Source organism: Tachyglossus aculeatus, chromosome 14, assembly GCF_015852505.1.
Source record: "Tachyglossus aculeatus isolate mTacAcu1 chromosome 14, mTacAcu1.pri, whole genome shotgun sequence".
NCBI lineage: Eukaryota > Metazoa > Chordata > Mammalia > Monotremata > Tachyglossidae > Tachyglossus > Tachyglossus aculeatus.
The window spans coordinates 59,467,449-59,490,926 of NC_052079.1; the positions used below are offsets into that span (position 1 = coordinate 59,467,449).

Below are 23,478 nucleotides of genomic sequence, written 5' to 3' on the forward strand. Positions count from 1 at the left end.
GACCCCTTCCTCCCACAGTTCCCTGGGGCTTCCACACTTTCTACAGGCTTCCCAGTCCTTCATTCTGAATGTTTCAGGTCCCCATTGAGGTGTGCGTTCCCCAAGTGTCACTCAAAGACATCCAACGTTCTCCTTCCAGATCACATCCAGACACCCCCAAATTCACCTTTGGCCAGACTCCTTAGGGATCTCCCCCTCACCAGCTCAGCTCAGGGGAGCCCCCTGATCTTTCTGGAGTTTGGGTCGGGCTAGGGGCCATTATTGGGTTTGGGGTTGGCTTAGCCATCCTTCTGGCCTCATTAGAGAAGCAGCGTGGCTCAGTGGAAAGAGCGTGGGCTTTGGAGTCAGAGGTCATGGGTTCAAATCCCGGCTCCGCCGATTATCAGCTGTGTGACTTTGGGCAAGTCACTTAACTTCTCTGGGCCTCAGTTCCCTCATCTGTAAAATGGGGATGAAACCTGTGAGCCCCACGTGGGACAACCTGATCACCTTGTAACCTCCCCAGCGCTTAGAACAGTGCTTTGCACATAGTAAGCGCTTAATAAATGCCATCATTATTATTAAGACCTGTGGGTAAAGCTGGGGCCCTGTGTGTCTCCGGGTGGAGGTCCCCACCTGGACCTGGGGAGCTGGTCCGTGGACCAGCTGCATATGTGCGAACCCACAGCCCACGTGAAGTGGCCCACGTGCAGCAGTACACGTGCAGTGGCCCATGGCAGTCCTCGTGTACAAAGTGCACTTAGCTATCGGGCCTCGGCCGAGACCCAGGTGGTGGCGTGGGCCTCGCGGCTGGGCTGGCTCGGGAGGGAAGCCCCGGCTCCATTCTGGACCTGGGTATGTGTGCGTGTGTGTGTGTATGTGCGTGTGTGTTGGGGGGGTTGGGGTGGGGAGCGGGGGGCTTAGCTACTGTGGCCCCGAGCCTGGGAAGGCTTGAGTAAGTCCAGGGCTTTGGGGCTGCTGCAGTGATCCAAGCAAGACTCCTTTCTTGATACCCTGCCCCCTCTCCTCACTGCCCCCCCCCCCCCAGATGTCCCTAACACCCACTATTTCTCAACTCCCTCACAGCTTCCCATTGGTTGCCCCCGATCTCCACTCCCAAACCAGAATTTAGTGCTGGCCCTCCCCTCTGCACCGGATTCCTCACCGCCTCCCCCCCACCCGCCCTCCGCCCTTCGATGAGCCGCCTATCATCAGGGCCCTCGGGGCCCCCCAGCTGTCCCTCACCCCGGGTCCAGGGTCGCCCGGCACGGGACAGCCAGGCGCAGTCCCGGCCCGGTGGGCCCCCGGGGCCGGGTGACCGAGCGGCCGGGCCTCGGAGGGCACGTGGCGCCGGCTCCCCGGCCCCTTCCCGCCCCCGCCCCCGCCCCCGCCCCCGCCCTACCTTTGGCCCCGCGGAGCACGAAGCCGAAGCCCTCATGCTCCCGCTTCTGCAGCACGGCCGTCTTGTCCTCGATGACGTAGTCACTGGTCGGGAGAGAACCGAGCGGGGCGGGGTCAGCGCGGGCGGGGGCCGCGGTCCGGCTTCAGCCCCGGGCCGCGCGCCGGGAGCCCAGCGCCGGGGGCCCGGCGCCCGGCGCCCACGGTGGCCCGGCTCCCGCCGCGGCCCAGCCGCCCGGCGCCGCCCGCCCCGCGCTGCCCGCCCAGCCCGGCCCGGCTCCCTCCGCCCCTGCCGTGGCTGAGCGGTCCCAGGCCCGGGCAGAGCTGCGGGGTCGCTGGGCTGTGGGGGCTTAGGTTACCTCCCGGCGCTCCGGATACCCTCAGAAGCGCTCCCCGCCCGCACCTCCCGGTTGCTAAGGAACCGCCAGTGACTGAGCGGCGGGGAGGGGGGGGGGGGGTGCGGAGGGGGGAAAGAAGGAGGAAGAGGAGGAGGAGGTGGAGGAGGAGGAGGAGGGGGACGGGGACGGGAGGGAAGAGGGCGGGAGAGCAGGGACTGGACGGAAGGAGAGGAGGGGGCGGGGACGAGGGGGACGAGGGGGTGGACTGGCCCCGGCTCGGCCGCAGCAAAGGCACCTGTCCCCCAGAGAAGGCGGAGGGCGGGGGGAGGAGAGAGAGAGAGAGAGAGAGAGAGAGAGAGAGAGAGAGAGAGAGAGAGAGAGAGAGAGAGAGAGAGAGAGAGAGAGAGAGAGAGAGAGAGAGAGAGAGAGAGAGGGAGGGAGGGAGAGAGAGAGAGAGAGAGAGAGAGAGAGAGAGAGAGAGAGAGAGAGAGAGAGAGAGAGAGAGAGAGAGAGAAGGGGAGGAGAAAAAGCGGCGGGAGGGGGAGAGGAGGCCGCGGAGATGGAGGCGAATCGGGCCCCGGGCGAACGGAGCTGCGCTCGCCCAGGGTCCGTCTAGGTTTGCGGGGCCTCCACACTGGTGGCCCGGCCGGAGCGGGGGGCGGAGGCGGGAGGAGGGGAGAGGAAGGCGGCGGCGGAGGGGGGGAGCAGGGAGGAGAGAAGAGAAGAAAGGGAGAGGGGGAAAGGGGAGAAGAAAGGGGGAGGGAGAGACATTTGGAGATGCTCTGTGTGGGTGGGAGCGGCGTCAGCTCCTTCCCTGCAGGGTCGCCCCCGACACCAGGGAGAATCGCCCCGCGGCGCCGGGCAGCCAGCGGCCCCCGCCCCTTCCTCGTCTACACTAGCCCCCGGGCCCCCCTGGAGCGGGGAGGACCGCGCTCCCGCCCCTGTCTACACTGGGCCCGGGCTCCTTTAGAGTGGGGAGGGCCGCGCTCCAGCTCCTGTCTACCCTGGCAATGGGCAGGGAATGTGTCTGTTTATTGTCATATTGTACTCTACCATGCGTTTAGTGGAGTGCTCTGCACTCAGCAAGCGCTCAATAAATACGATTGACTGATTGACTGACGCCTAGGCTCCCTTGGGGTAGGGAGGGCCACGCTCTCGCCCCAGTCTACACTAGCACCCGGGATCTCCTGGATCCGGGAGAGCCCCGCTCCCTCCAGCCGGCTTTCCTCTCTGCCTGGCGGCGGGGTGGGGCACAGGCAGGAGGGCGAGGCTTCGACCTTGATGGAAGGCGTGGGAGTTGGAGGTGGGAGTGTGACGATGGGGCCGAGGGGAAGAGGAGAAGGGAAATCTTGAGAACCGGAAACGCGTTCAGCTTGGCGAGGCTCCAACGTGGAGCTGGCCCCGAGCCCGGAGGGCCACGGATGCCCGCTGCACGCCCCTGACCGTCTGAGCCTCCGCGATCTGCTTCAGAGCCCCTGCCCCTGGCAGCTTCCACCCGGCCCAGGAACCAGGGTCCTGGGTTTGGCTCCCTGGCTCTTGTTCCCAGGCTCGAGGCCCTTGCCCCATTAGATTCCTGAGACCCTCCTTACTTTGAGGGCCGGGGGGTGGGGTGAGCATCCTGAGAAGGAACTCACACGACCTAAGCGTTGGCTGCCTCACGGTGACATCGGGGATTCGGGGGTTGGGGGAACTTGGCGGGGGGCTAGGACTCAGGTTAAAGTGTGATGGGGAAAATGGAGAGATGGGCAGGTTCAGGGTGAACCTGTGAAACATTAGGGTACAGGAAGGGCAGGAACAACAGTGGACTAACAGGAGCCTGGCTGAGTGGGAACGAAAAATGGGGGACCCGGGGCCTGGGTCCATGCTGGGAGTGCACAGACCATATCAGGAGGCCAGATGGTCAGAACTGTAAAGGGATGTTAGGGGGGTTGGGGGGAGCTCCTGGGTCAGTGGGGAGCAGTCAGAGTGGGCAGGGAATACATCTGCTCTATTCTACTTTACTCTCCCAAGTGCTTAGTACAGTGCTCTGCACACTGTAAGCACTCAATAAGTACCATTGAGTGATTGACTGATCCAGTCAACTCTACAGAAATGTTGCCAAGCTCTAATAAGGGAACTTCCCTCAGCTTAGCTCAGCTGGGGCCCTCATCACTCCTCTATGTCCCCTGGCCTCCAGCTCCAGGCCCCCTATCTGGCTCTTGGGTGCTTGCCCCCTGCTACCCATGTCCCACATGGTCACCCCTATCTCTCTTACTGGGCCTCCTACTATCCCCCAGATTTCTTCACATCCCCCCTCCCCCCCCACCATCCTGCTAGTGGGAGTGATGTGCTGGTCTGCAGGCTCAGGGTGACCCCAGCCCCTCAGCTTCCTGGTGAAAACAGATTGCCGACACACAGGATTCCAGCCCCCAGGTCTCATTTGCAGCTTCCCAGCCTTGTGCTATAAGCCTCTCCACTAGCACCCCACTAGCCCCTAGTGACCCACCAGGCTGCCCCAAATACCAGCCAGATGTTAAGCCACCCTCCATCAAGGGGCCCAGCACCTGACTCCACCCCGCAGCCAGATGGTAACCAAGCCTCCCTCATGGCCTCCGGCACCTGACCCCACAGGCAGATAGTTGTTAACCCAGCTCCCATCATGGTCTCCGGCACCTGACCCCCAGCCATTACATTAGTCCAATCTTTGGGCCCTCTGAGTGGCCTCTGCTGCCCTCACGTGCTCCTGTCCTACCTGTGTGACGAAAAGCTGTCGTAGGAACCCACAGTGTAGTGGCGGAACAACCGCTTGGTCCGATCCTCTCGGGTTTCTGGAGAGAGGGAGAATCAACGGTTCAAGCCCAGCCATGCCTCCACCAAGACCCTAAGATATTTCCCCCATCTTCTCCTCTCCCTGCTCCTGCAGATCCCCCACCTCCCCAAGATTCTAAGACATCTCCCCCACCTTCTCCTCTCTCTGCTCCTGCAGATCCTCCACTTCCTCAAGTCACGGTCCCCATGGCTTCCACCCTCTCCCACCACCTTTGCTTTTGGCCTCACTCCAGCGGGGGCTGGACCTGAGATTCAGTCCTTCCCAGTCAGGGCCACCTCTTGTAGGGAGGGGAAAAGTAATTCCTCTGGGGTTTTGGGGTTGTTGGAGAGGGAAGTAGTCACTGGACCAAGGATGCCCCTGCTCCCCATACTCTGCCCTCACTCCCCCCGGCCCCCCCCACCACATCCCTGTACAGCAGCCAATGCCCAGAGTCCCACAGCTACTGGGAGGGAGACAGTCTCCTAGGGCCTCAGGTTATCTGGAGGTGGTGGTGGTAAAGCAATGATGGGGGACCATGCTCTGGCCCGCCAAACCAGTCTTTTTGATTCCCCAGCCCCTCACCTTTCCACCCCTAGCGCACCCTCTCAGCCCCCCACTGGCCCCCAGAATCAGCAGTAGCTCCTCCAGGACTGATTAGTGTCTACTGTGCAAAGGACTCTGCCTTGGTGCTTGGGGGGCAGACAGAAGTAGCAAAAAATGTGATCCCTGCCCTCGACGTGCTTAAATCTTGATGGGGGTAGTATTCCCAAATTTACAATACAACACGGTTACAAGCCAGAGAATAAGTAAAGCTACTAGACACAAGGGAACATATGGATAAATACATAAGTCCTGAGGTAGCTGAAGGGATGGCATGACCAGGAAGGTAGATATTAATCAGAGAAGACCTCTTGGAGGATGCCCCTTTTAGGAGGCTATGAAGGAAGGGGTTGCAGATCCCCCTACAACTGTCATTTCAGCCCTTCCACGTCACCCAAACACTTGGGTACTTGCATTCCCCCATAACACTTATGGCCTTAACTCAATACCTATTGCTTTCTCTTACCTGTAGTTTATTTTAGTGAGTGTCTCCTACTAGGTTTGTAAGCTCCTTGATGGCATGGATCTTTTCTACTAATTGGGACCATACTGCACCATACTGTATTCACAGTCCTCTAGACTTTAAGCTCACTATGGATGGGGAATGTGTCTAGCGCTTAGAACAGCATTTGGCACATAGTAAGCACTTAACAAATCCCATAAATGTTATTATCATTATAATTCTGTTGTACTGGACTCTCCCAAGTACTTAGTACAGTTCTCTGCACACAGTAAGTCCTCAATAAATGCCATTGATGGATTGAGTGATTGCACTCTCCCAAGGATTTGTACAGTGCTCTGCACGTAGTAAGTGCTTAGTAAATACGATTTTCTGATTGATGGATTGGTTGATTCTTTACTTACTCCCCATGGTCCTTGTAGAAAGCAAAAACTATCCATCAGGCATCTCTCTTTGATTGAAACACTGCTGTTCCACTATTCATTCATTCAATCATATTTGTTGAGCGCTTACTGTGTGCAGAGCATACTGTACTAAGCGCTTGGGAAGTACAAATCGGCAACATATAGAGACAGTCCATACCCAACAACGGGCTCACAGTCTAAAAGGGGGAGACAAACAACAAAACAAAACAAGTAGACAGGTGTCAATACCATCAAAATAAATAGAATTATAGCTATATACACAAGGGAGGAGCAAGGGAGAAGGGGAGGAAGTGGGCCCCAGGGAGGTGTGGGGGGTGGAGGGAAAGGATTGGAGGTGTGGTCCAAAGTGGGACTCCTGCCCTAGATTTTCTAGCCCCTCACCTTTATCAGGGAACTTAAAGGGGGAAGTTTCCAAACCACGTTCTTTGGTCCTCCTAATAATAACAATTTCTCACAAATAATAATTGTAATATTTGTTAAGCACTTATTATGTGCTAAGCACCATACTAAGTTCTGGGGGAGATGAAATGCAATCAAATTAGACATCATGCCCATCCCAGGGGCTCACAGTCTAAAGGGGAGGAGGAATGGTAGTAGTAGTGGTAGTAACGGTATTTATTAAGTGCTTACAGGGGTTAGAAACCTGTACTAAGTGCTGGGACAGCATATACAGTTGGCAATGGTATCTAATCCTCATTTTACATATGAGGAAACTGAGTCCCAGAGAAATTAAGTGACTTGCCCAAGATCACACATCAGGCAAATAGCAGAGCTGGGATTGGAACCCAGGGCCCCTGACTCCAGGGCCCATGCTCTTTCCATTAGGCCACGCTGCTTTTCCTTGTGCCTTGCTTATAATTCTCCTGCCTCTGACCTTGCCTGGAAATTCCTCTTCCCACTCCCACCCCCCTGTTCTCCCTCCTACTTATACCATGAGCCCCATATGGCTCATTGGTATGAGCCCCATATGGCTCATCAGATTGGGTCTGATCTGATTATCTTGTCTCTACCCCAGAGCTTAGTACGGTGTTTGGCACATAATAGGCACTTAACAAATACCATAACTATTATTATTATCATGCTTCTCCCCACCTCCAGTTACCTAAAAAGCCCCCTTTCTCTGATTAACCCCCACTTCCCTGGTCGTGCCGCCCGTCATTCACCCTTAGCACATACGTGTACAGTGGTTTATTTACTTATTCATTTTTTGCTTATATGTGTGATTCAATAAATAATACTAGAATTAGGGCTAGGGTTAGGGTCAATAATATTGACTGAATGCCTACTGTGTGCAGAGTACTAATACTAAGCATTTGGGAGAGTACAACAGAAGAAGGAGATATGATCTCTGCCCTCAGGGACCTTAAAATTTGGAGGAGATAGATTATGAATTAAGAGAAGCAGCATGGCACAGTGGAAAGAGCAAAGGCTTGGGAGTCAGAGGTCATGGGTTCTAATCCCGGCTCTGCCACTTGTCAGTTGTGTGATCTTGGGCAAGCCACTTAACTTCTCTGTGCCTTAGTTACCTCATCTGTCAAATGGGGATTAAGACTGTGAGCTCCATGTGGGACAACCTGATCACCTTGTTACCAGCCCCCCAGCACTTAGAACAGTGCCTTGCACGTAGTAAGCACTTAACAAATACCATCATTATTTATTATATATGTTTTACCTCTTGTATATTTATGATTTGTGTCCATCTACCTTCCCTTAAGATTATAAATTCTTCAAGGGCCAGGGTATTTCTATATACTCCCAAGAGTGGAATATACTGCTCTGCCCACATTAGGCATCCTGTAGGACACTCTGCTCGCAGTAGGCACCCAGTACTGTGCTCTGTCCACAGTGCTCTACCCACAGTGGCTCTCAAGACAATGCTCTGCACACAGTGGGAACCCAATATAGTGCTTTTCTCACAGTTGACTCTCAAGGCCGTGCTCTGCCCACAGTAGATGCCCAGTAAGGATTGATGGCAATGATGGATCTATCACCAAATCTTGTCAGTTCTACTTTCACAGAGAAGCAGCGTGGCTCAGTGGAAAGAGCCTGGGCTTTGGAGTCCAGGGTTCAAGGGTTCAAACCCCGGCTCCACCAAGTGTCAGTTGTGTGACTTTGGGCAAGTCACTTCACTTCTCTGGGCCTCAGTTTCCTCTTCTGTAAAATGGGGGTTAAGACTGTGAGTCCCTCGAGGGACAACCTGATCACTTTGTAACCTCCCCAGTGCTTAGAACAGTGCTTTGCACATAGTAAGCGCTTAGTAAATGCCATTATTATTATTATTATTATCTCTAGAATTCATCTGTTCCTCTCTATCCAAACTGCTGTCAGCTGATCCAAGTACTTGACACATCCCGCCTTGACTGACGTCCCGCCTCCTGTCTCTCCTCTCTCCAGTCCATACTTCACTCTGATGCCTAGATGATGAATGTTCTAAAAAAAGTTCAGGCCATATCTCCCTACTCCTCAAAAACCTCTAGTGATTGGCCATCCAAAGAGACCCAGCAGAAACTCCTTACCATCGGCTTTAAGGCAGTCAATCAGCTCTCTTTCTCCTATCTTTGCTGATTTCCTGCTACAACCCTGCCCACACACTTTGCTTCTCTAATGCTAACCTACACTCCCTATCTCAAGCTCATCTATCCTGCCACTGACCCATTGCCCATGTCCTCCATCCTGCCTAGAATTCCCTTTCCTTTCACATCTGTCAGAGTAATCGATCAGTCAATGGTACTTATTCAGAGCTTACTTTGTGCAGAGCACTGGGTGAGCCCATTGTTGGGGAGGGACCATCTCTATATGTTGCCGATTTGTACTTCCCAAGCGCTTAGTACAGTGCTCTGCACACAGTAAGCGCTCAATAAATGACTGAATGAATGAATGCTAGGGAGAGTAAAATCAATCAATTGTATTTAGCACCTACTGGGTGCAGAGCACTGTACTAAACTCTAAATATAATATATATCTAATATATATCTAATATATATAATATCTAATATAAATAAATAAGGTACAGATATGGACATAAATGCTGTGGGGCTGGGAAGGAGGGATGAATAAAGGGAGCAAGCCAGGACAACTCAGAAGGGAGTGGGAAAAAAGGAAATGAGGGCTTAGTCAGGGAAGGCCTAGTGAAGGAGATGTGCCTTCAATAAGACTTTGAAGGTGGGGAGAGTAATTGTCTTTAGGATATGAAAAGGGAAGGGTTTCCAGGCCAGAGGTATGACATGGCCGAGCGGTCAGCGGAGAGATAGATGAGATCGAGTTATAATGAGTAGGTTGGCATTAGAGTGAAGTGGGTGGGTTGGATTGTAGTAGGAGAGTAGCAAGGTGAGGTAGGAGGGGACGTGATGTTTGATGAGGAGGTGGATGGGCAGCCACTGGAGGTTCTTGAAGAGTGGGGAAACATGGACTGAGTGTTTTTGTAAAGCAATGATCTGGGCAGCAGAGTGAAGTATGGGCTGGAGTTGCGGGGAGACAGGAGGCATGGAGGAGCCCCCATACTCCCTACCTTCAAAGCCCTCCTAAAATCAATCAATGGTATTTATTGAGCACTTACATTGTGTAGAATACTGTACTACACCCTTGGGAGACAACAATACAACAGAGTTAGTAGATATGTTCACAATTCACAATTCCTCCGAGAGGCCTTCCCTAAGCCCTCATTTCCCTATCCTCCCTTTCACCTGCGTCACCTGTGCACTCGAATCCATCCTCCTTAAGGGTTTAATATTCATCTCACCCTCAGCCCCACAGCCTTTAGATACAATATTGTTACCTTCTGCCATTTCTCCCATTTGTACTTTATTTAAATGCCTGTCTCTCCCTCTAGACTGTCAACTTCTTGCGATAAGGCTCGTATCTACCAGCTCTACCGTACTGTACCGTACTATTCCAAGCGCTTATTACAGTGCTCTGGCACAGAGTGGGAGCTAAAAAAAAATCATGGATTGATTGATTGGTGATCTACAACATGTACTACAATATCTGGCCACCAGAGAACGCCAAAGAGCCACGACAGAGCCCCGCTCCAGTGCCGTGGACTGGAGAGGAGAGGGGAAGAGAGGAGGGGAGAGGAGGGGAGAGAAGGAGAGGAGGGGAGAGAAGGAGAGGGGAAGAGGGGAGAGGGGAGGAGAGGGAAGAAGAGGAGAAGGAAGGAGAGAAGAGGGGAAGAGAGGAGAGAAGAGGAGAAGAAAGGAGAGGGGACCAGAGGAGGGGGAGGAGAGGAGAGGAGAGGAGAGGGGAGGGGAGAAGAGGAGAAGGGAGAGGAAGAGAGGGGAGGAGAGGAGGAGAGGGGAGGAGGGGAGTCCACACCTCCCCCTTTGGGCCAGCTTGTTTCAGGGAGAGGGCAGGGGAGCTGAGCTGCAGACAGCACTGTCAGGCTGACCTCGCCAGTAAGATTAGTGGGGATAGTGGAGTCCACGCAGGGTGCCGAAAGAACAGTCTGGGAGGTGCAGCAGCAGCAAGTTGTTTTTTGGAGAGGGGAATCTGCCCTGGCCCACAGCCAGCTTCTTTTGCATGGAAAATGCTGTTTCACTAGGTTCTCTAGGCTCTCAGCCTTGCCTGCCCAAGGAGCCCAACTGCTGCTGCTGCTGCTGCTGCTGCTGCTTGGGCCTATGAGAACATCAGGTGGGCTGTGTTCAGTCGGGAGGTGTGATTCTGCCCCATCAGGTCTGGATGGCACCCATGGTGCCCGAGCCTGGAGAGAGCAGAGGCCCAGGAGGAGGTGGGGAGAGAGATAGGAACCTGGTGGGCTCTGGCAAGGAAGTGACCAGGGGTCATGGCCTTGGGGTGGAGGTCGGGGGGGGGGGGAAGCTTAGGGGAAGTAGCCCCAGCTCACAGGAGCCCCAGGCAAGTTGGCGAGTAAGGCAGCAGCGCGAGTGGCCATGGGGTGGGTGGGCGCCTGCAGACTGGGGGAGTTGGGAGAACTGTGGGTGGTAGCAGCAGGTCCAGCACCAATTAGAGCTGCACGCATTGTTCCTGCCTGCCAACTGCATGGCCAAGAAGAAAACAACCGCCCAGGGCAGACGGCAGCCCAGTGGGAAGGGGAACCGGCAGAGATTTCTGGCCAGGAGTTCATGCCAGCAAGGGCTGAAATCATGTCCGGCCTGACCCAGGGCACGGAACCCCCTGATGTGAATTGAGGCCTTCCCTTAACCATGCTGCACACAGCAGTTGGATGCTGTCATCACAGTCCAGGCCTCGGCCATTCCCCTGGCATGGACCCCCAACATGGGGCCACTCCTTGGCCTCTCTCCCCCAAGCATGACCTCCAGCACCCTAGTCAGTACACCTGAGGCCACGATTTCCCTGCTCCCTGAAACATGACCTTCGATCCAATCGAGACAAAGATCCAGTCCCATTCCCCTAGAGAGGCTGACCCCACTTCCAGATCAGCACTTTGATCTTTACCCCAGCCCTACAGCCCTTATATACATATCTTTATACTAAATTATTTCCCCTGTCTGTAATTTATTTTAATGTCTGTTCCCCCTGCAGGCTGTAAGGTCTTCATGGGCAGGGATCTCATCTACCAACTCTATTATATCATACTTTCCCAAGGGCTTAGTACAGTGCTTTGCACACAGTAAGTGCTCAATAAATACCACTGATTGTTTGATTGATATATTAGCCACCCCAGCCACCACTAGGCACTCTCTCCTGACATCCCACCTCCTGGTACTGCCCCCCAACAAGCCCTGCCCCTAACACTAGAATGCTCCCAGCCCCTAAAGAGAACTTGGAATTCAGAGTCCTTGAACTGAGGGCTCAGGTTGAAGTTTCTGGGCAGTATTTCTGGTCCATCCTCGTGTTGGGGCCCACTAGGGTCAGGGGCAGCAAGTCATCCATGGCCAGGGGCTGACATAAGCCCAGGGAAGTGGGAGTGGGAAAATGTACTTTGATCAGATGATCTTTTGGTGGGCTTTCTGGAGGCTAGCTAAATCAATCAATCCATTGTTGACTGAAGGCTTACTGTATGCACAGCACTGTACTAAGCACTTGGGAGAGTACAATAGGGTAAGTAGACAGGATCCCTACCCTCAAGGGGTTTATGATCTAGTTGGGAAGGCAGGCACTAAAATAAATTACAGGTAGGGAAGGCAAACAAGTACAAGGAGATGGATTTAAGTGTTCCGTGGTCGGTGGAAGTTGAGTTCTTAAGTGTTTAGGGGGTACGTGCTGAAATTACTGAACAACTTGGAGCTGATTTTCACTCAGGAACTGACCTTCCCAAACCAGAACAAAATTGGGAGTGGACATGGCCAGGAGGAGAGAGGAGGAAGGGAGGAGGAAAGAAGGGGAAGAGAGTAAGTGGGAGAAAAGAAGAGTAGGGGAGAATGTAATCAATCGATCAATCAGTTGTATTTATTTACTGCTTACTGTGTGCAAAGCACTGTACTGAGCACTTGGGAGAGTACAATATAACAGTATAGCAGACACATTCTTTGCCCACAATTAGCTTACTGTCTAAAGTGGGAGACAGACATAAATATAAATAAATTATGGATATGTCACATAAGTGCTGTGGGGCTGTTCCAATAAAAAGGGAGCAAATCAGGTTGATGCAGATAGGAAGGGAAAGGAAAAGAAGGCTTAGTTAGGGAAGGCCTCTTGGAAGAGATGTGCCTTCAATAAGGCTTTGAAGAAGGGGGAGAGTAACTGTCTGATATGAAGAGTGAGGGCATTCCAGGCCAGAGGCAGGACATGGGTGAGAGGTCGGTGGTGGGGTAGATGAGATTGAGGTAGAGTGAGTAGGTTGGCATTAGTGAGGCGAAGTGTGTGAGCTGGGTTGTAGTAGGAGGGTAGCGAGGTGATTGAGTGCTTTAAAGTCAGTGATAAGGAGTTTCTGTTTGATGCAGAGGTAGATGGGCAACCACTGGAAGTTCTTGAGGAGTAGGGAAACATGAACTGACCGTTTTTGTAGAAAAATGATCTGGACAGCAGAGTGAAGAATGGACTGGAAGGGGGAGAGATAGAAGGCCGGGAGGTTGGCGAGGAGGCTGATACAGTAATCAAGGTGGAATAGGATAAGTGATTGGATAAACATGGTAGCAGTTTGGAGAGGAAAGGGGGGATTTTAGTGATATTGTGAAGGTTGGATCCACAGGATTTAGTGATAGATTGAATATGTGAGTTGAATGAGAGAGAGGAGTCATAGATAATGCCAAGGTTATGGGTTTGTGAAACAGAAAGGATGGTAGGGTTGTCTACAGTAATGGGAAAGTCAGGGGAAGGACAGGGTTTGGGTGTGAAGATAAGGAGTTCTGTTTTGAGGTGGTGGCAGGACATCCAAGTAGAGATTTCTTGAAGTCAAGAGAAAATGCGACACTGCTGAGAGAGATCAGGGCTGGAGATGTAGATTTGGGAATCATCTGCATAGAAGGGGTAGCTGAAACCATGGGAGTGAATGGATTCTCCAAGGGAGTGGATATATAGAGAGAATAGAAGCGGACCCAGAACTGAACCTTGAGGGACACCCACAGTTAGGGGATGGGAGGCAGTGGAGGAGCCCACGAAAGAGACTGAGAATGAGTGATATAGATAGGTAGGAGGAGAACCAGGAGAGGACAGTGTCAGTGAAGTCAAAGTTGGATAATGTTTCCAGGAGAAGGGGGTGGTCGACAGTGTTGAGGGCAGCTGAGCAGTCGAGGAAGATTAGGATGGAGTAGAGGCCGTTGGATTTGGCAAGAAGGAGATCATTTGTGACCTTTGAGAGGGCAGTTTCTGTGGAGTGACGGGGTCAGAAGCCAGACTGGAGGGAGTAAAGGCAGATTGGAGGGAGTAAAGGAGAGAATTGGAGGAGAGGAACTTGAGACAGTAGGTATAGAGAACTCACTTAAGGAGTTTGGAGGGAGATGGGGCGATAACTGAAGGGAGCTGTGAGATAGGGGAAACATGGGCATTTTTGAAAGCACTGGGGAAGAAGCCACCAGAGAGTGAACGGTTGTAGACGGCAATTAGGGAGGGAAGGGGTGAGTGTTTTGATAAAGTGCAAAGGGATGGGGCCAGATGTGCAGGTGAAGGGAATGGATTTTGAGAAATGGAAGGAGAAGGAAAGTCAGAGGATGGGGAGAAGAGGAGAGGGGAGTGGGGAAGAGATCTCTGTTGGATCCCAAGGAGATGGGGGACATAGCTCTGCAGAGGGTCCTTATACTAGGGGACCAGCCTAAGTTCAGGTCTGCTTGAATGGATATTGGGGTGCAAAAGGTGGAGTTTCTTGGCACTGGACTGGATGACTTGCTTTGTCCTACCAACAAGCCATGAAATAACCAACAAACAGAGAATCTGAACCTTGGGGACATATTCTGGCTTAGCAGACTGTCCCCTCCATAGGGGAACTTCCAATCCGAGAAGCTGAAGGGGTATGACTGGCAGACAGACAGGGGGAACAGGTGGGCAGGCAGTCAGTTAAGTCAATATGTCAATATACCCAGATCCAGAGGGACACTGGGCTTGGACATACGCTGTATGTATCAGCATTTGTATCAGACAATTTTATCAGCAGACTCCTCACTAGTCTCTTTGCCTCCAGACTCTCCCCATAACAATCCATGCTACACAGTTCTACACGGATCATCTTCTTGAAGCAACATTTGGCACACTCCACTCCTCAAAACCCTCAAATGGTTTCCCATCTTCCTCCTCATGAACTCCCTACAAATGACTTCAAGGCCCTCCACCAGTTCTTTCCATCTTCCATATCAATAAATACCATTACTAGGTTGAGTGATGGTTTATGCTCTCTCTACCTGCTTCCCTCGCTCACACTCTTTGCTCCTTCCAAGCTCACTCTGTAAGTGGGTCTCACTCTCAACTCTGCTTCCATCCCCTTGCTGTTCTCCTGGTTTAGAATCTCCTCCTGCCCCTAGTCTGACAGCTGTCAACTTTCCTCATAGTCAAACCCCTCCTAAAAAATCTTCGCAATTAATTTCCAACTCCCAAGTCACATCAACCAAACACCCTAAGAATTTGTGTAGTTTATTCCTACCTTCAGTTCTTTCACGCAAATGCATATTTTAATTTACCTACTTGATGATTTATTCAGCTACCAGAACTTCTTCCTGTTACATCCTTATTCTTGCTCCTATCCCTAAAGTTGGTCCAACTTAGTGATGGGTTAAGTACCACCCATTCTCCTTAACATTTCACTTGAATGCACCCAGAAGCCGGGGACTGGTCTAAACAAGGGATCTGCGGGTGAGGCAGATCACCATGGGCAGAAATGAATGATGTTGCAGGAGAGTAAAGCAGCTGAACCTGGCAACTAACTGTTTGGGGATTAGAGGAAGACAGAGAGGTTGACAAAGATCAGGCTAGGGGGATAAGTAAGATTGTGGGGTTGGCCAAGGTAATCCACGTTGGCCAGGAAAAAGAGGTTATACTCTGCCACTCCAAGTTCAAGGGACAAACTCCAGATGGAGTCCAAATGAAGTCTTGAACCCAAACAGACAAGTCCCCACACCCAGACACCACAGTAGGAGGCCCTGAACCCAAACCTGGATAAAGAAACCCAAACTCAATCAATATTTCTCAAACTAGAGGCCAAATTAGATCCCATTTCCAGGGAAGAGATCCGGGACAAGATCCCTCCATCAGACTCTACTTTTTGAAACAGACACCCTCTTCCCAAATCCCTCTCTCTGCATAGACCGGACACTCTGAACCCAAAAGCAAAACCAAAGCCCAGAAACAGCATGGCCTAGTGGAGACAGCATGGGCCTAGGTTCTAATCCAATTTCTGCCACTTGTTTGCTGTGTGACCTTGGGCCACTCCCTTAACTTCTCTGGGCCTCAGTTACCTCATCTATAAAATGGGGATGAAAACTCAAAGCTCCATGCAGGATTTGGACTGTGTCCAATTTGAATAGCTTGTATCTACCCCAGCACTTACTACAGTGCCTGGATCCAGAGTAAGCATTTAAATACCATAAATAAAACAAACAAACAAACCCATCTCTCCCTGTATGGGCCATAAACCCTGATCCCAAGCCCTTCATTTTATGTACAAACCTGAACCCAACCTTTTCTCTTTGAAGAGACCAGAGATTCTGATTCCTAGACTTTTCCTGAAGTCCCTAGACAAGGCTACACTAAGCTCTGCTCCCAAGGCAGCCTATGCTCTTAGGTTTGGCTTTTTCTGGCAGAAACTCTCACCCCAGACACTGCTCCCCAAGAGACACTTGGGCCTCAGCCCTACTTCCCAGTTTGATTTAGTACACAACACAGAGACCCCAAGCCTACCATCTGGATCAGACTCCTCCTGGATGTCATCTTTCCCTGAAATGGAGGCTGGCCTGGATTCTGGTCCCCAGGACCAACCCAGAGATGAGCATCTACTGCAGACAACTCTTCCAGCTCCCAGTCAAGATCTCGACCCTGCCGCCACCACCCCACCCCTATCATCTCCCACCTCCCCAGTTGCTTTTCACACAACCGCTCTCTGGGCTAGCCCTCATGGAACAGATAGAGTAAGTTTACTGGGTATGCTTCCCTTTGAGGAACTGGCAGTCCAGAGGGGAAGACAAGCAGGAATAAATCAATAATCTACCATGGTTACACATGTGGAAGAAGAGACAGAACTGAACCACATGAGTGGAAAACTGAAATCAACGACTGTGAAATAAACAGAGATGGGTAAGGGCGACCTGGTCTGAGAAGGTGAAGGATCGATCAGGCCTCCCTTCACGGGAGAAGTGGTTTTTGGAGGGCTTTGAAGGAGGAGCAGGGGTGGTTTGGGGAAGCTGAGGGGAGAGAGAGTTCTAGGTCAGGGGAGACATAGGCTGTGGGTTGGAGGCAGAAGAGGTGCAAGCTGGGGTGGGTCAGGATGTAGAAGTGAGGGCCCCGGGTGAGGTGTAGAGGGAAAAGAGAGAGGATAGGTAGTGGCAACCTTGAAGCTGAAGATTGGGAGAGGCAGTGGCAAATCATTGGAACTTTGGAGAAGGAGTGCTGAGGAAGTGGAGGTCCCGGAGTTTCAGTCTGATTGAGCCATTCACACAGGAAAGGAAGAGACAGGGAGGGAGGGCTCTCTGGAGTGTTGGGGGGGTGGGGGGTCCTGCATCCAATAGCAGAAAGTAGTTCTGGTAGAAGACAGACCTTGAGGAGGGGTCAGAGGAAGCTGGCAGTAAGAGGGGGGCCAAATGACACAGTGTGAGGGGCTGGGGTCAGAGGCCCAGGGGAGAATTTGGGAAGGGGCCCCCTCTGCAGGGGCAGGGGCTAGAGGGGACTTGAGACAGTGTGCAATGAGTAGAGTAGTCCCTTTGGTGGTGGGGTCTCCCTAGAATTAAGGTCGATGGAGCTGTGGAGGGTTGATGGTGGGGCTGTGTCACTCACCATGCCGGGTGTCATACTGGCGCATCTGCACCTCCTCCACGCAGTCTGCTGGGAACCAGCCTGTCCGGCCTTTCACTGAGCCTTCCCAGAAGCCGCCCTCGCCGATGCTGAGCACTGAGAAGGGGCAGAGAGCAGAGTTCCCGTCAGAGTGGGCCCGAGGCAAAGTGGAGTTAGGGGGTCAGAAAAAGGGTGAGCGCCCTCTTGGGCTAAGAGGGCAGAGCTGACTGCTGGGGCCAGCTGTGGAAGAGGCCTCCCCTCCCTTCCCCCACCCTGGATCCTTCCTCAACCAACCAACCATCTCCAGTGGTTGCCTGTCAACCTACGAATCAAGCAAAAACTCCTCACTCTTGGCTTCAAGGCTCTCCATCACCTCGCCCCCTCCTACCTCACTTACCAGCCCTCACCCTCCACTCCTCTGCTGCCGCTAACCTCCTCACTGTGACTTGTTCTCCCCTTTTCCTCCGCTGACCCCTGGACCATTTCCTTCCCCTGGCCTGGAATGCCCTCCCTCCACACATCCGCCAAACTAGCTCTCTTCCTTCAAAGCCCTACTGCGAGCTCACTTCCTCCAGGAGGCCTTCCCAGACTGACCCCCCCCACTTTTTCCTCTCCTCCACCCCATTGCCCCCCCGCCCTACCTCCTTCCCCTCCCCACAGCACTTGTATATATTTGTACATATTTATTACTCTTTATTTTACTTGTACATATTTACTACTCTGTTTTATTAATGATGTGCATATAGCTATAATTCTATTTATTCTGATGGTTTTGACACCTGCCTACATGTTTTGTTTTGTTGTCTGTCTCCCCCTTCTAGACTGTGAGCCTGTTGTTGGGTAGGGACCGTGTCTATATGTTCCGACTTGTACTTCTCAGGCGCTTAGTACAGTGCTCTGCACACAGTAAGCACTCAATAAATACGATTGAATGAATGAATGAATGAATCCTGCTTCTCCCTTCCTCCAACCTCTTCTCCCCATATCCCTGAACTCTACATTCCCCCCATCTTGGTCTCCTCCCATCTCCTTTTGTTCCAGTGGCTCTTCTTCTCCCAGGTGTCCCACAGCGGAGCCCTCAGCAGCCTCCCAGGGGTTCCACAGTGGACCCCAGAGGACCCCTGCCAATCCCCCAATAGCACCCGAGCAGCCCCCCAGTGGCCTCTCTGCAGTCTCACAGTAGCCCCCCAAAGCAGCCTCTCAGTGTTCCCACAGCATCCTCCCCAGCAACTTCCACAGCGTCCCACCCAGCAAATTCCCCAGCCCCGCCCCCCATAATGGCCTCCCAGCGGCCCTCCAGGCCAGGCTGGGCTGAAGGCATGGCCGGTGGGACAAATGGTCTGTTGGTCAGCCCTTCATGCCCATCCCTGCTCACCACTCATGCTGCTCACACTTGAGGGACAGACCAAGGTTGTGGGGGAGAGAAAGAGAGAAAAAAAGAGACAGTGGAGAGGCCGAAGGGAACGCTTGAACTAGGCCATGCCAGCCCTCTGGGGAACCATCTCCCCATTACATCCACCACCCCCTTACCACCCCGTCTTTACAACCTAGCTCAAGGCCACCTCCTCCAGGAGGTTTTCCAAGTCAACCACCACCACCCACAAATCACCCGACACCAGCTCCTCTCCAACACTTGGTTAAGCACCTTGGCTAAAGTTCCTGGGGCCAGGGTCCATCTTCCCTGCCAGATTGAGAGCTCTCTGAGGACAAAGCCAGGGTCTGGCCCCCAGCAGAAGCGCCAGGAACATACCACAGAGCTAGTAAAGACATTCTGTGGGCTCAATACCTACCACTCAGTGGCATTTATGGAGGGCTTACTTTGTGTGGAGCACTATACTGAGTGCTTGGGAGAGTACGATACAGTTAGTAGACATGCTGTCTGCTCTCCAGGAGCACAGTCTAGCAACTGACTACTTGCTGGCTGACCGACTCTCTCCAGTATAAGCCTTTCCTGGATCAGACCCTCATCCTTGACCCTTGAGAAGCAGCACGGCTTAGTGGAAAGAGCACGGACTTGGTAGTCAGAGGACATAGGTTCTAACCCCGGCTCTGCTACTTGCCTGCAGTGTGACCTTGGGCAAGTTACTTAACTTCTCTGTGCCTCAGTTACCTCATCTGAAAAATAGGGATTAAGACTGTGAGCCCCACATGGGACAACCTGATAACTTTGTATCTACCCCAGTGCTTAGAACAGTGCTTGGCACATAGTAAGTGCTTAACAAATAATATTATTATTATTCTATCTGGTCCAGGTCATTGGGCAGAAGCAGGTCCTGGATGCCCTACTGGATACCCACTCTCATGGTAAGGGTTAGACAATCCCATACCCGACTCTCCCTCTCCAGCGTGTCTGTCCTTGCAGTGACCCAACAAAGGTCATCCAACACTCCTAACTCTCCTCTCTCCATCCCTGACTCTTCCTCAGTGACCCAGCGTGGACTTTGCCTGAAACTCCCTCCCGCTTCATACCAGACAGACTACCACTCTCCCCATCTTTAAAGTCCCACTGAAATTATAATCTATCTTCACCTTGCAGTCAGTCAATAGTATTTATTGAGTGCTTCCTATGTGCAGAACCCTGTACTAGGAGCTTGGGAGAGTACAATACAACAGAATTAGCAGACAGGTCCCCTGCCCACTTTCCCAGTATTTAGAAAGGAGATCTCCCACCTCGTCTCAAAATCTATCCCTTCCACCTTCGTTCCCAATCCCATTCCTTCACACCATATCAAAACAATTGTCCCCGCCCTTCTTCCCTCCCTGACCTTCATCTTCAACTGTTCACTCTCCAATTGTTTCTTACTCACTATTTTCAAACATGCTCATAATAATAATGATGATGGCATTTGTTAAGTGCTTACTATGTGCAAAGCACTGTTCTAAGTTCATGTATCCCCTAACTTAAAAAACCCCTTTCCTTGACCCCAAAGCTATCTTCAGTTATTGCCCGATCTCCCTCCTACCATTCCTTTTCAAACTCCTTGAGCGAGTTGTCTATACCTGCTGCCTCCAATTCTGTCCCTGACTCCCTCCAATCTTGCCTCTCTACAGTAAAACTGCCCGCTCAAAGGTCAGCAATGATCTCCTTCTTACCGAATCCAATGGCCTCCATTTCATCCTAATCCTCCTCGACCTCTAGGCTGTGGACCACCCCCTTTTCCCGGAAACATTAAAACCATCTAACCTTGGTTTCACTGATATTGTCCTCTCCTGGTTCTCCTACAATCTTTCTGGTGGCTCATTCTCTGTTTCTTTTGTGGGCTTCTCTTGGCCTCCCACCCCCTACTTGTGGGAGTCCTTCAAAGCTCTGTTTTAGGTCCCCTTCTATTCTCCATCTGTAGCTACTCCCTTGGAGAACTTATTCGCTCCCATGGCTTCAACTACCATCTCTATGCAGATGACTTCCAAATCTCCATCTCCATCCCTGACCTCTCTCCTTCCCTGTAATCTCACATTTCCTCCTGCCTTCTGGACATCTCTCCCTGCATGTCCCGCTGACACTTCAACCTTAACATGTCCAAACAGAACTCCTCATCTTCTCACCCAAATCCTGTTCTTCCCATGTATGTAGACAGCACTACCATCCTCCCTTTCTTCCAAGCCCATAACCTTGGTGTTATCCTCGACTCAGCTCTCTTATTCAACCCACGTATTCAATCTGTCACCAAATTCTGTTGGTTTGGCCTTCACAGTATCTCTAAAATCCGCCCTTTCCTCTCCACCCAAACTGCTACTATGCTGATCCAAGCACTTATCCTATCCCTTCTCGACTACTGCATCAGCTTTCTTGCTGACTTTCTTGCCACCTGTCTCTCTCCACTCCAGTCCAAACTTCACTCAGCTGCCTGGATCATTTTTCTAAAAAGCATTCAGTCCATGTTTCCCCACTCCTTGAGAACCTCCAGTGGTTGCTCATCCACCTCCATATCAAACAGAAAAAAAGAAACTCCATATCATTGGCTTAAAAGCACTCAATCACCTCGCCCCCTCCTACCTTACCTCGCTGATTTCCTACTATAACCCAGCCTGTTCACTTTGCTCTTCTAGCACTAGTTTGCTCACTACACCTCATCTATTTTACCACCGACTTCTTTTCTACATCCTGCCTCTGGCCTGGAACTCCCTCCCTCTTAATATCCTACAGACCATCACTCTCTCCACCTTCAAAGCCTTATTAAAATCACATCTCTTCCAGAGTAAGCCCTCATTTCCCCTACTCCCTCTCTCTTCTGCATCACGCTTGCACTTGGATTTGTACCCTGTATTCATCCCACCCTCAGCCCCTCATGCACTTAAGTACAGATCTGTAATTGTCTGTCTCCCCATGTAGGCTGTTAGCTCCTTGTGGGCAGGGAACACATTTACCAACTTTGTTGTATTGTAGTCTCCCAAGCCCTTAATACAGTGCCTGGCACACAGTCAGTTTTTGATAAATATCATTGATTGATACTCCGGGAGGCTTTCCTTGACAAACTTTTCATCTCCTTCCCTTCTGTATCACAAATGCAATGAAGTCAGTATTCCTAAGCATCTTTATACTCACTCCACCCCGCCCCCTCACAAAGCAGCATGGCCTAGTGGATACAGCATGGGCCTGGGAGTCAGAAGGACCTGACCCAGGTCCTAATCCTGGCTTCACCACCTGTCTGCTGTGTGGCCTTGGGCAAATCACTTCAATTTTTTGTGTCTCAGTTACCTCATCTGTAAAATGGGGATTAAGACTGTGAGCCCTACATGGGACAGGGCCTGTGTCCAACCTGATTAGCTTGTATCCACCCCAGCGCTTAGTACAGTACCTGGCACATAGTAAGCACTTAAAAAATACCACAATTATTATTACTACTCTGTTTCATCCTCTTCCTGTAATTGATTATAATGTCTTCCCCATTAGCCTGTAGGCTCTTCGAGGATAGGGTTAATTTCTACCGACTCTATCATGCTGTAGTCTCCCAAGCCCTAAGTACAATGCTCTGCAAACAGTAAGGGCTCAATAAATACCACTGATTGATAGAGGTCATAAATTGATCTATAAAGTAGCTTTGTCAAGGGAAATAAGGGGGAATGGTGACCCCTCGAAACCTTCCCAGCTCCAGAGATCTAAGTACCTCGAGGCAGGTGGAAGACACAGTTTGGCTTTGGTTCTCTAGGGTGGAGTTGAGCCCCAGGGTGGCTCCAGGGGACCAATCCACCCCTCCTCACTCTGCTCCTGCAGACTTATCCCACCACGTTCCCACCATCCGGTGGTTCTGTGGGTTGGGGGTGGCTGGCTGGGGTCACTTGAACTTTTCTACAGCATCTTCCTTGCCTTCCCCAAGGACCTGACCCATCACACCTACCCCAGGTCCCCATCTGGAAGGCAATAAAGTCTAGTGGATTCAGCACAGGGCTGGGGGTCAGGAGACCTGGGTTCTAGTCCCAGGACAGTCATAGGGCTGCTCTGTGACCTTGAGCATGTCATTTTTCCTCTCAGGGACTCAGTTTCCTCTCCTGATAGTATCTCCCTACCTCACAAGAAGCAGCGCAGCCTAATGCATAGGGCCCAGGCCTGGGAGTCAGAAGAACCTGGGTTTTAATGCCGGCTCCATCCTTTGTCTGCTCTTTTACCTTGGGCATCTCACTTCACTTTTCTGTGCCTCAGTTACCTTATCTGTGGGACATGGACTGTGTCCAATCTGATTAGCTTGTATCTACCCCAGCACTTAGTACAGTGCCTGGCAAAGAGTAAGTGCTTAACAAATACCATAAAAACCCCCAAATCAACCAAAACCTCCTCCTTTGGAAAAAATTACTTTTTTTGGATAAAAAAGGACTGCACCAAAACCAAGGTACTATTTATTATCATCATCATCATCATCATCATCATCAACATCCAGCCTGCTCTCCCTTCAGCCCTCTTCTACCCACATCTGCCCTCTGCCCTGCCCCCACCAGTCTCTTTTGCTGGCCACAGGAAATATCCAAACTGAAGAAGCAAAGCAGTGTGGCTTAGTGGAAAGAGCATGGGCCTGGTAGTCAGAGGCCATGGGTTCTAATGCCAGCTCTTCCACTTGTTTGCTGGGTGACTTTGGGCAAATCTCTTCACTTCTCTGTGCCTCAGTTCCCTCATCCGTAAAATGGGGATTAAGACTGTGAGCTCTACATAGAACAGGGACTGGGTCCAACCCA

General features: G+C 51.7%; 1 protein-coding gene across 1 annotated transcript in view; it reads right to left on the bottom strand.

The window, feature by feature from the left end:
- SHANK3 (SH3 and multiple ankyrin repeat domains 3) overlaps nt 1-23,478 on the bottom strand; it is a 117,042-nt gene that overhangs the window by 38,348 nt on the left and 55,216 nt on the right. The window contains 3 exon segments of the mRNA XM_038756924.1: nt 1,382-1,464; nt 4,447-4,522; nt 17,317-17,430. Of these exon segments, the coding sequence (XP_038612852.1) occupies nt 1,382-1,464; nt 4,447-4,522; nt 17,317-17,430 (273 nt within the window).